The sequence below is a fragment of the Nelumbo nucifera genome, chromosome 4 (assembly GCF_055504915.1).
Source record: "Nelumbo nucifera cultivar China Antique chromosome 4, China Antique-T2T, whole genome shotgun sequence".
In the NCBI taxonomy this organism is placed as follows: domain Eukaryota; kingdom Viridiplantae; phylum Streptophyta; class Magnoliopsida; order Proteales; family Nelumbonaceae; genus Nelumbo; species Nelumbo nucifera.
Genome location: NC_142652.1, coordinates 94,950,663 through 94,963,805, shown reverse-complemented (window position 1 = coordinate 94,963,805; position 13,143 = coordinate 94,950,663). Strand labels below are relative to the sequence as shown.

The following is a 13,143-nucleotide window of genomic DNA, read 5'->3' as shown; positions in this document are numbered from 1 at the left end:
TTTTGAGTTTCTTTATCTGTTTGCTATATTCCACCTCACACATACACATATAGTAACCAACCCATTAAAAGGCAAAGCAAAAGTCAAGTCACTTGAGCCATTATCAAGAGTACTTCCACCATATTTTCTAACAAACAGTTTAAGAACCCTAACATCACCTCACGCTACATTTGTGAAACAAATTAAATACACAGAATTAGATGGTAAACCTGTAAAAGGGTTTGTTGTAGGCTCTCTTAATTTTTTTTTTCTACTTTTCCGTTCTGGTGTATGATGAAAGACCTCAGAGAAGGCTATAGTAGATAAAGCCATAAAGGTATCAGTTGGCACAGCCCGAATGTCTTTAAATGAAAAGCAGTGTAACAAGTTACAATTTCGTCAACCATCTTGATTCTTGCCCCTTTTAACTTTGAATTATCTTCAAGCCAAACATTTGTCCAACCCTTTTCCATCGCTAAAATTATGGTTTCTCTTGCAAGTTGCAATGCAATGTCTCAAGTGGTTGTTTGGTTGGAGTATTGATTTACAAAAATCATTTCTTCAATAATTATTGATTTTGAGGGCTTTGGGATGTCACACCCCAATGAGGTTAGTTAGGCACGGGACAACGCCAAATGCTTCCTTATTAAGCATTTGTAAATATTTGTTTCTTCTAATATAATTAAAGATATACGACAATGAATTGGGATCTGTTCCTCACAAATGTAAGTACGTGAGATGTTCGCGCCAGGTGTGAAGGTATCCAAAAGCCCATATGGTATTAATAAATTCTATCTACTAGTTTAGAATTCTGAGACTCAAATTTCCAATTTTCAGTTGGCACTTGTAACTTGCATTCCATCCACCTAAAATAAGAAATTATTCTTTCAACATAAATTTATCACAACATATATTGAGCCTCAGTAAAAAATGTTACAAAATGATTGATTTATTTATAGTAACCAAGAGTTTGTTGTCGACCGACATTCCCAAAATTTTCATGATTCGACTTCCAAGACTCATAACTTCCAACTTAGGATATCAATTCCCAAAAATTATTACTTTTAATTTAGAAATCCAAATTAAGAGTTGAAACCAAAATCTATTAAAAAATGTCATTAGAAGCCTAGTTTCGAAAGGCCTAAAATTGGCTGATCCAAATGATACACGTTTCATTATGGGGTTTCTATTAAAGCCATTTTTTTCTAAAAAGTGGTTGGAGACTGAATGTCTAACAAAAAACCTAATTTTAGGTTTAATATGCAAGAAAATGAAAAATGAAAACTCAGAGAGAAAGGTTAACCCAAAGAGCATTTTATTGCCAAAGAATTACTGAGTTAAGCCCCACCTCGATTCTCCAAAGATGGATTATCTTCATCTCCTTTTATGTCTAAAAAGAAAAAAAAAAAAAAAAAAAAGAGAAGGTTTCTTTGATTAGCTAATAAAAAATTAGGTTTTCGCTTCTTAATACTTTTATGTTTTAATAAGTAGCCCCTAATGAAAAAGTTGCAAATATCCCCTCCAATCAAGTCACAACTCACTTTTCCCACTATTATCATTAGTTACTTTTTTCTTTTAATTTCTTTTTTTGGGTATTATAGGGGAATTACCGATTTCTCTACTTATTGATCTTATCCATTCAAAAAAGAAATGTATCATGTGAGATTTTTTACATGATTTGGGTTGGAATAAGCCTAACTTAAGTTATCTCAAATTAGATTGGACCAAGGCCAGTTTGTGAATTTCTTTAAGAGTTGAGACTATATTTATTTGTGCATTCTCTTGCTTTAAGGTAGTTTATTTTGTATTTGTTATTATCTGCCTATTGAGAGGCATATTTGTTGTTTTTGAGTTTAAATTATAATTTCTCTTGTACTTGAGGTGTTAAAGAGTATAACACCATTATAGGTGTGGTTAGCGCCTAAAAGTCAACTATTCAAGTTTGGTTGACACTAATGAAGTGTTTCTTTTTTTCGGATTTTGAGAGGGGGAAAAGTTGGTCAATGAGATTTTGGTTCTCATTAATCAAGAATCTTATGTTCTTTTTTCAGATTTATGTAGGGACTAGAAAAAGTTTATTTTCTTAGGTATCACTTACCCGGATAAGTGATACCCATCTCCTAGGTGGGTAAATAACTTTCTAACCTAGGGGAAAAGTTGCCAACACTTGAATGGGGCAAAAATGCTGCCCTTTTTAATAATGGATTTTTGTGACTAAAATTGTCGTTGCCTTATTTACATGAGAAATAAAAGAACGTGGGCAAATGCACTTATCCAGGTAAGTGTTTCGTAGGAAAAACTTACCCAAGTAGCTAAGTAACTTACCAAAAAACGAATGGGGCCTAAGAAGCTCAACTGATTAAGGTCTTGAAAGTGCCCAAAAGCCTACTAATTGTAAGATTTGACTAGCACCCATAAGCCCACTCGATTTTAGTGGAATTATTAGGTGGTTGCCTAAAAAATGACGTAGGCTTAGGTTTAGTCGAACCTCTATAAAAATATTTTTCTATTTTACTTTCTTGTAATCTCTTGCTATATCTATTATCTATAATTTGATTGCTTTACTTTCTAGTACATTTATATAACACACACAAGCTTTCCATTGCATCATTTATACATCCATCATCATAGAAGGCTTTAGTTGGGGAAAAAGTTTTTATCACCCAATTTGTCCCCTCTTGGGATAGGATAAATGGGCAACATTACTTCAATGGATGAGATCCCACTACTCCACCTAGTGAAAGCCATCCATGTGCTAACCTTTAAAGTGAGTGGTAGATTTACCTTTAGGATATTTTAGGTCTATAAGAAACTGTGCTATCTAGATCTCCCATGATAAACCTCATCTATCATTTGGATGCCTTACTTGATTACCTAGGGACACAACATTTAAGGAGTCCTTATCCAATCCAATGGGAAGTTTCCAGCTAGTTGGGAGTCCTAACCTCTTTGGAGAGAATCCCAATCGATAATTGTTTTCCAAATAGGAATTTTACTAGGCAGTTTCCTATTCCAAATAGGAAATATTTCAACAAATCTCTTAGAAGCAAAATGTTTTTTTTTTTTTTTAATTCCAAGTGGAGGTCGACTTTGTAGGGTGTGGGACCCACCAAGATCTTAGTCCAAATTAAGTATAAATAAATCCAACACTTCATAGGCATGGAATCCACTATGGCTGAATTCACTATGTCCAATGAATCATCAACTAGTGTTTTGGGCTTAAAATTAGCCCAATAATGTCTAACATTGTGAACTTAGGTTTCAATTATCTTATGAGCCCAGGACTATTAATCTTAACTGAGAAATGTTCATCACATATTTACCTAATTAGACATTTGCACACAATTTCATAACTAATTATATCAATGCATTGCCAACATGGAAGGATCTCTTCCGCAATGGCGAAATATAGGGTTGCACCCTCCACTTAAATCTATCCCAAGATTATAACCATTTGCAAAATCCATTGTCGACAGTTTTGATTTCCATTAGAGATAATGTAAATTAGACTATTTTTTCTATTTGAGAAAATGGTTGATCCTACCTAGATATTTGACCCCCAAAAGATCTCACTAGTTGGTATATCAAAAAGAAACTAGTATGATATTTAATGTAGTACCATTATCAAATTAGGAGATCACATGCAACTTTTCAAACAATCTACCAGCTCCAAGGTCTAGGACTAAATTGTAAATGGTCCAATTCAATGTTAATTTCATAAACACCCATTCTTATACCTTGGGTTCAACTTTAGCAACTAAGACAAATTGCTCCATAGATTTGGGTGGTACAGGAATGCCAATCTTGACATGATAAATTCTCCAAGTTAAATCATTGATTGAGAACATTTAAGCTTACATAAGTTTCATATAATGCATATCTTAGGGGTATAATTAAAACATGAAATAATAAATGTGCTAATTTTATTCACAATAAATGTTGTTTACAATACATTATTGGAGCTAAAGGCATACACTTTTTAACATAATGTTGGACATTATTGTGGTGATGCTAGACTCAATCACTAGTGGATGATTCACTATATTGGGTATAATGGATTCGGTCATAGTTGGTACCACACCTATGAGGCATAGGATTTTATTTAAATTTAATTTAGACTGAGATCTTAGCGGTCATACACCATACAAGGTCGATCTCGAATTAGCATACTAAGAGAACCCTTTTGTTTTAAGGAGATTTGTTGAAATATATGTTTCCTATTTGGATTAGGAAATTCTTTAGTGAGACTACCTTGACCCGAATTGGATATTTTCTATAATTAGTTAGGAGAATAATTCTACATTGGGATTCTTTCTTAAGATGTTAGAACTCTCAACTGGTTGGAAAGTTTCCTTTTGGATTGGATTAGGACTCCTAGAGCACTATATATACAAGAGAAAAGGTTATAGTACTAAAGGTTTTTGCCCAACACATAAAGCAAGAATTCGGCTATAGAAGAAAATAGTTGCTTGGTGCAAACTCGAGCTAGACCTAGCTTAGAAGAAAATAGTTGTTTGAGCTCAGAAATTTGTAGGTCTAGCCGGATTGGGCTAAGTTATAAACGATCATCCCTAACTAGCAGTCTTAAGATATTTCTAATCGGGTCATTATTAGTTTTATTATTTTAACTAATTTTTATAATTATTATATGGAATGCAAATGGTTTGTTTTATTACTTTTAATAGTTTTCACTTTTTATTATTAATGTTAGCTGTCCTATTAATATTAGTTATTTTTAAATAGAATTCAAGTGTATTATAATTTATGAACTACTAATTTTTATTAACTTCTTAATTTTTAATAGTTACTAGATAAAAACTTGTTAAATTTTAATATTTTTATTAACTTAAGTAGTCTTTCATTAATTTTAGTTATTAGGTTTCAAATTATTATTTTCTAACAATTAAACAATTAAATAGAATTTGACTATGAAACAAAAAATGGAATTTGGATGAGAGTAAAATTCTCTCTCTCTCTCTCTCTCTCTCTCTCTCTCTTTGGAATACAATAGGCTATATAAGGGAAGAGGCCTACACAAATAAATGGAATTCTCTCTCTCATCATTTTTAGGTGATTTAACTATTTATAATATTTTTATTAACTAATTTTTAAATCATTATTTGTTTACGGGCTGGGTTGAGCCCATGCTAGCCTTGAAGTATTAGGCCAAGCTTGGCCCTGAAATTTGTGGGCTTGATGCAGGCTCGGGCCTAAGATGTACTGAAATGATCACCCCCTAAGAAAATTTATTTTGAATTATTAGATTAATGAGGAGAGCAGAGAGAATAAAATAAAAAAAAAAAGGAAAAAGAGTCAATGAATTTCAAGCAATTTATTAGAGTAATTGAGAGGTGGGAGAATTAGTGGAGTAAGTTATTGGAGGAGAGAGATTTAATGGAATAATAATAAGGAAAGATGATCAAAGGAGTTAATGAGAAAGAGAAGAGAGAGAGAGAGAGAGAGAGAGAGAGTTAATAGTGAGTTAACAAGGAAAGATGAAAGTGTTAAAGACTTAAAGTTGATGAGTTACTTGAGTTTCTTTATTCAATTTTAAAAATAAAAATTCAAAAAAAATCCCAAAAAATAGATAAGTTGTAGGGGAGAAAGGAAAAGCCTGCTAACATGATAGGCCTAGTTTTAATATATAGACTAGGAGGGACCCATGCAATGCATGGCATTTGTCAAGGGAAAGTGAAACAACGGAAACTAACAACTATTATAAGGAAGGGATACATTATTGTTTTAAATAAATAAATAATCTTTATTTTAGTAATTTGCTACAAAAGTAATTTAGTAATTCAGATTAATTACATTAATTATTTTTGCAAAAATAATAAATTACTGTTAAATACTTGATAAAAATAATTATTTTTTCATATTATCTATTAGTGTTCTATTTTATTTATTTTACCTTATTAATTATTAAATGTTACAATTTTTATAAATATTACTTACATATTTAAAATACTTAAATATTAGTAGATATATAAATTTAGGTTGTAGTCATAATTAAATTTATCTAAGCCTGAGTTATAGGTTTAAGACTTTAGTTTAGGCTTGGGTTAATCCCTAACATGGCCCAACCTGTCCAAGTTGCACCCATAAGAGCAATTTGACATTTGTAATTGGATTGAACCAAACTGAGTACAACTCATGCATACATTATTTTTGGGATTTTAGCTATTTTAAGATAAAAATTAGGGGCAATTTGAGTTCAGTCCCCCTCATAATTCATAATGCAATTAGTTTGGGTCAGTGTCAAGGGGAAGAGAGGAAAGATTCCCAAATCATGTGGGGAAGGGGGGGTTGTGTTTACAGGGGGTAGGGATAAATACATTTGAGGAATTAGTAAAACAATTCTAAGGGAGAGTGGACTATAAAAGGCCAAAAAATTATTAATAAAGTAGCTAAAGGAGCTATGGGGAGTGGGCTAACCCCATTTGTGTAACCCAATGAACCAAAAAAAATAAAAAATAAAAAAGTAAAAGATCACAAGCTAGATTTTGATAGTGTATTAACAGTTTTTAAGGCTGGCTGGCCTAACTCGACCCACACCCCAAGCGTAAAAATATTTGTCTAGGCTTGGGATAGGGACAGACTTACCCGTGTTAATTATAAAATTATAATTTTTTTACAAATTAAAATTTTCATTTAATTTTACTATATTGAAAAAAATATATAAAAAATTTTATCTATATGTTAATATAAAATTTGTTATTTAAATATAATATAATAATATTTACCATATATGTATATAACTTCTAGGTCAAGCTTAGGGGTTGCTTAGCTTAGGCCTTGACCAGTGCCCACATTATGTGTGGACTTGGTATAGATTTGAGCTAAATCTATCTTATAAGAAGATGGTTCTTTTAGCGTGGAAATTTGTAGGTCTAGCTAGGTTAGGCTAGGTAATAAATGATCACCCCTAAGTAGGAGTATTATGATATTTCTAATTGGGCCATTATTAGTTTTATTATTTTAAATAATTTTTATATGGAAAGCAAATTATTTGTTTTATTACTTTTAATATTGTTTTTACTTTTTTATTATTAATTTGAATTATCATTTTAATATTAGTTATTTTAAATAGAATTCAAATTTATTTTAATTTTTAATTTACAAACTACTAATTTTCATTAATTTCTTAATTTTTAATAGTTGCTAGATAAAAAATTGTAAAATTTTAATATTTTTTATTGACTTCAGTAATTTTTTATTAATTCTATTTATTGGGCTTTAAATTATATTTTTTGAGGCACGAGCTAAGGCCAAACTGAAATAATCACCCACAAGCAAATTGCTTTTGGTTTATTAGATAATGAGGAAGGAAGAGTGAATAAAATAAAAATAAATAGGTAAAAAAGAAAGAAAAGGAAAAGGAGTCAATAAATTTTAAGCAATTTAATGGAATAAGTCAAAGGAGAAAGAATTAGTGGAAAGTGTTATTAGAGGAGAGAAATTTAATGGAATGAGAATGATTAGTGAAAGATAATCAAATGAGTTAATGAGGAGAGATAAAAGTCTTTAAAACTTAAATTTAACTTTTTATTTAAATTATTTTATTTAATTTTAAAAATACAAATTAAAAAACTATAAAATAGATAAATGATAGGGGAGAAAGAAATTAATGCAGTTCATATCAAAGCAGCATCTTGATTCCTAGGTCACTGGGCCCATAAATAAATGCGTAGGGACTAGTAATAACCCGCCATAGTTCTTGTGGGCCGTGTGGGTCGGTTCAGGAATATGTGAAATTTGATTAGTGGGCCATGCTGCTGGGCCTACAGCCTCCACCGTTCGGGTTCGATTATGATATGAAAAAGATATGGTCCGAAGAGCAATTAATCAATAAATTGAAATTATAATTGTGATAACAAATCAGGTGTTATTTGTCAAAATTCATACATTGGTTTTGATTGGTCAAAACTATTTCTATATCATATCTTTTCCATGTCATAGATTTTTTCCTTCTTAATTAGTGTCGTTATTTTACGGGACTCTTTCACGCCCGTTTGGGAAGGTCCGAAACGGGCCCTATATGAAAAAAAAAAAGTTTAGTTTGGTGTCTGAAAAGCTTAAATATGTTTTCGTTAGGATAAAATTAATTTTTTTAACCTAAAAAGTTATACTTGGTAAAAAGTTGCAAACGCTTTCTTTTTTTACTTAAAAGCAAAAGTCCAAATTTTGCATTAAAAGACCAAAAGCACTCAAAAATAACACTTGGCTGGCTTTTTTTAACATAAGGCTGCGTTTGGTTGTGATGCAAATGCAAATATATACTCTACATAATAACCTTTTTTTCCGGTTCATGAATGCAAATACTATTCACACTTTTAAATCGTTTTTGCACTCATCTTGTTTATTTGAAATCAATGCAAAGCATGGGTCCCATCATTAATGCTCAACTACTGTTCCACCTCCTTAAGCTTTGGTCAAATAGCAAAATTATGAAGAGCACAAAATTGTATCTAAAAAATAGGTAAAATAATGCTTTCTTCACATAATACAAAAATGTTAGAAAATACATTTTTGATCTCTTAATTATTACTTTTTTACATGTCAAACAAATATTTGCAAATGCAAACCAAGTACATAAATACCACGATTCAACATTTGTATCGCAAACAAATGGAGCCTAAAACCCATTTCATATTTTTCAAAGAAAAAGTTGCACCTCATCAAACATTAGAAAGGACTACACTGAGCGTCTGTTTGGCATCGAAGCCATTGCTCCAGAAAACGGTGATACATCAACAGTACGTCGAAAAAAACGGTGCTCCAGGAAATGCCAATTTGTTTGGAACCGTTTTTCCATAAAAAATGGTACTCCAAGCCATGCCTTGGAAATCGAGAATGCATGGTTTGGAGCAATGCTGAATTTGACGTTTTCTTATACTGGAGCTCGTTGCTGCCAACAAGGACATGATATGGCAATGACGTGGACTTCCTATAATAAGTATTAGTGTTGAAAACAGATATGGAGCACTAGTACCAAACAGAAGGTGTTGTTATTACTCCAGGAAATGTCCTATTTGATAGCAAACATTTTTAAACAAAAAAAAAGATTGTTTTCTGAGAAAGCAGTGGTTCCAACCCACACATCAGCATAGTATCTGCAAAATCGATGCCAAACATATATTAAAAAAACACCCAAAACCCCAATTGCAAACCTACCCTGTGTAGGGCCCTTTTCCTTTCTAAAGGCGCTTTTAAATAAGCATTTATTTTGAATAATTGCTTATTAGAAAAGAAACATTTTGACATTTGGTGTAACATTCCCAAATGATCTTTTAAAAGCGATTTTTCGGCTTCTTGGATGAAAAAAAAAAAATGATTTTTGACAAACACCACCGTAGAGCCCGTTTGGAAGAGAGTAGGAGTGATCATGGGCCGGGCCAGGTTTTGCACTTATGATAAGGGCTATAGATTAGGCCTGGGCCTAGGGTTTTGAGCCTGAAACATAAGCCCTAGCCCAAGTCTACACGGGCCGGGGCCGGGCCAAGCCTAATTCTGGGCCAATGCCTTTCATATAAAACATTACATATCTATAATATTTTATATTAAATGACATAACATGCATATAAACTTATTTTATACATTATATAATATAAAATATTATATATAATATAAATTATACATGTCATGTTATAATATTTATATATAAAATATATAATATAATGTAAAATAGCATGTACACATATCTATACATTTAGGGGTGCAAGTCGGGCAGGTTGGGTCAGGTTTATGGTCAACCCAAGCCCGATCCTAAATTTTGGGCTTAAGGCCCGAGCCTGGCCTGAGCTTGAGGTCAAGCCCAATTTTCCCAACCCGAGCCTAGCCTGCCCTGTAATTTGATGCACTCGGGTTGGGCTTGGGCCCGATCTAGGCTCAGGTTGATCAATGAACCCACTCTAAAATTATACATATATAAATGTATTTATACAAATATATATAGATATATTTATTTATGTATGTAAATATGCATGCAAAATATCTATACAAAAGTTATATATATAAATATGTATGTATATATATGTAACTATGTATGCAACATTTATATATATACACATATATGTATAAATGTATATAATTGGGTTGGGCTCGGGCCGGGTTTGGGCTACCTACGGGCTAGGCTTGAGCATGGCCCAAAAAATAAAAAAAGCCGACACCTTGGGCCCAAGCCCAGCCCAAAGACCGAAAATCCAAGCCCAACCCATGTAAAATTCCGAGTTGAGCCGGTTCGAGCTTGGGCTAGGCCCGCTCAAGTTATACTCTTATATACATTATACACAAAATGTATAAATTTAATTATATGCGGATTGGCCCAGACCTAGACCAGACTCGAAGTATTAAGCTCAAGCCCGACTTTAAAATTTACGGGCCTGATGTAGCTGGGGGCCAAGCCAGGCCTGAACACAAAATCTAGGCCCAAACCCAGAATTTACAGGCCGAGCTTATGCGGGCCTGGCCGGGCCGGGCTGAAATGATCACCGCTAGAAGATAGGGGTGTTCACGGGTCGGGTTGGGTCGGTTTATTGGGGTTTCCCCAACCGACCCGACCTGGTCGGGTTACCTGAGGTGGAAACCGAAACCGACCCACTGATAGGCCAAACCGACCTGGTCGGTTTGAGTCAGGTTGGGTCGGTTTCGGTTTTGCTCCTGTACGAAAGGACACCTAATTGAATTCTAATTATAATTGCCTAACGGGTTGTCTATTTGGTGTAAAAGATAATAGAAGTTAAAAACTATGATAGATTGCCTATTTTAATTGTAATTGCCCAATGGGCCTTCTAGTTCTAGTAGAAGACTAGTTATAATTAGGTAGGAAACTACTCAAACTAAGAACTATCGAACTAGTAGAAGACTGGTTCAGTTCAAGTCGGTTTATATATTTGCCCAACCCGAAACTGACCGGTACTGATGAAAACCCAGCCGACTCGGATTGGGTTGGTCCGGGTTGGTCGGTTGGGTCGGGTTGGACATTGACTGAATGGCATTGAAGATAAGGCATCGAAACACTTTCTCTATACCAGAACCAATGAGATGATTTCATGTGCAAACGGATCAAATCGAATTCTGCAAGGGATCGATCGATCCGATTCCGTTCGATAACATTCTGGGGTGATCCGAATCCAATATGAACCCGATGGGTGTTATAAATTGTGGTTCAAATTCGATTCATTCCATCTCCCATTTGGATTTGGTTCTATAAAATTTTAGGGTGATCCGAATTTAATATCAACCCGATGAATCTTATAAATTGTGATTCAAATTTGATCCGTTCCTAATAATTTTAGATACATGATAAAAATATAAAATTACAAATCTACATATGATATTTAAAGTGTAATTAGTTTCTCCAATATATAAAAGTAAGGGTAATCTAGGAAAACCGAACCTGATTTTTTTATTCTTTATTCTCCTTCTTAATTATATCGGCCTTCTACACAGAGTAACAGTAGAGATCCCATCAATAGAAAGTACAACTCCCTTACAATTCTTAGAAGCAATTCAGTTCAGTTCTTGCCGGATTCTTCCTTCTTCTTCTCTTCTTCCTCTTCGAGCTCGAAAGCAGAGATGGGGAACGAACGGGAGATCCCGGCCGGCGTCTTGAAAGTGATCTTATCGGAAGCGGGATCGTCGATGTAGATTTCGGCGATGGTGACCCAAATCAAGAGCTCCTTGCTCTTGACCCCAGTCAACTTCTTCATCCGACGGTTCTCCACGAAGGCCGTAACATCGGTCCCATACGACACATTCTTCCCGATGCGCTTGAAGCTGTGCTGGGTGCTCTTCTTCTGCTTCAGCCACACGAACCCGGCTTCCCTGTTGTACCCAACTTCCTCCATGTCTTCCAGCGGCAACAGACCCTTCGGCAGCGCAATCTCCTCCAGCAGCTGCCGCGACTTCTCCTTGCAGAGGGCCTTTCCGTTGTAGATCTCTGCGTTCTCTCTGTACTTCTCGATTGCTTGAGCTGCCATCTCTCTCTCTCTCCTTCAATTCTTTGCTTCGAGGCTCTGTCTCTGGTTCTGGAAAAGGCCGAGCGACGAATATTAGTTGAATGGGTCGGAGGAGTCTCGGAGATGAGGAATTTTGTAGACGCGGTGGATTTTGAAATTACTGAAATATCCTCATTGATTCGTTGGAATTGCGACTTCTTGCCGATTCCAGTTTCCATTATAATTTATAGACAAGGAGGTTGTTGACAGTTCACAGTTGGGCAGTGAGCCAGTGATGTAATAATTACCATCTAGGTTTAATGATGGCCGTTGGATTAGTATCTACTTTACACGTGTTTAATATTTCCATTGGTGCTTGATTTGATTCCATTTTACCTTAATCGAATGGTTAGAAGTGCACTCATTTTGCACGTGCCTTGCACATGGGTGATTTTGGGGTATAATTGAATGAACTTGGTTTCTCATTTTGATTTTTGACAGCACTCCACTTTTTTGCCCAAGTGGAGGAACCATTGGGAAAATCCATTTATGAGGGACACAAAACTTTGGGTGATCCATTTATGTTTGTACTTATGACTGATCCATTCCACCGTGATCTATCCTAAATGTCATTAATAATCTTCGCAGATTTTCAATTTTTGAGTTTAAAATATGTATATGAAAAAGGCTTTGTTTTAGACACGTGGCAAAGTTTTTGGGCTAAGATATTCCACGTGGTAGAAATTATTGCAAACTATGTTGCCATGTGGAAGAGCCAAAAAGGATGAGACATCTGGGCTCGATGCTTTTGAGGGCGCTATTGATAAGACTACAAAGTGGATTTCTTCTTCAATGAAAAGAATGGACCATGGTTTTCAAAACCGGGCCGGACCGGACGGTCAGATTGAAAAACTGAGAACTGGTTCTGTTTTTCTCAAAAACCGAATTTTTTCAAAAAACTATTGATTTTGGTCTATAAATCATTGACTCAAGGGGTTAACTGTTCGAACAGTTCTGACCGTTTTTTATTTTTTTTTGTCAGAACGAACTGATCATTCAATTTGAACAATCAGACCGTTTGACCCGATAACCAAATCCCTAACTGATTCGGTCTCTAGATCGGTTTTAAAAACCAAGGAAGGGACAACTTAGAAGCTACCTTTGGAGTGAGCTTCTTTGCAATGGAATTGAAAATATGATTAGTCCTAGTAGAGATCAAGTTCTA

At 34.3% G+C, this 13,143-nt stretch overlaps 1 protein-coding gene across 1 annotated transcript; it reads right to left on the bottom strand.

Annotated features, from left to right (window-relative positions):
- Positions 1-11,363: 11,363 nt before the first annotated feature.
- LOC104610025 (uncharacterized) lies at positions 11,364-12,130 on the bottom strand. Its single transcript, XM_010276483.3, has one exon. The coding sequence runs from the start codon at positions 11,958-11,960 to the stop codon at positions 11,496-11,498; it is 465 nt and encodes a 154-aa protein (XP_010274785.1). The 5' UTR covers positions 11,961-12,130; the 3' UTR covers positions 11,364-11,495.
- Between the last annotated feature and the right edge of the window lie 1,013 nt (positions 12,131-13,143).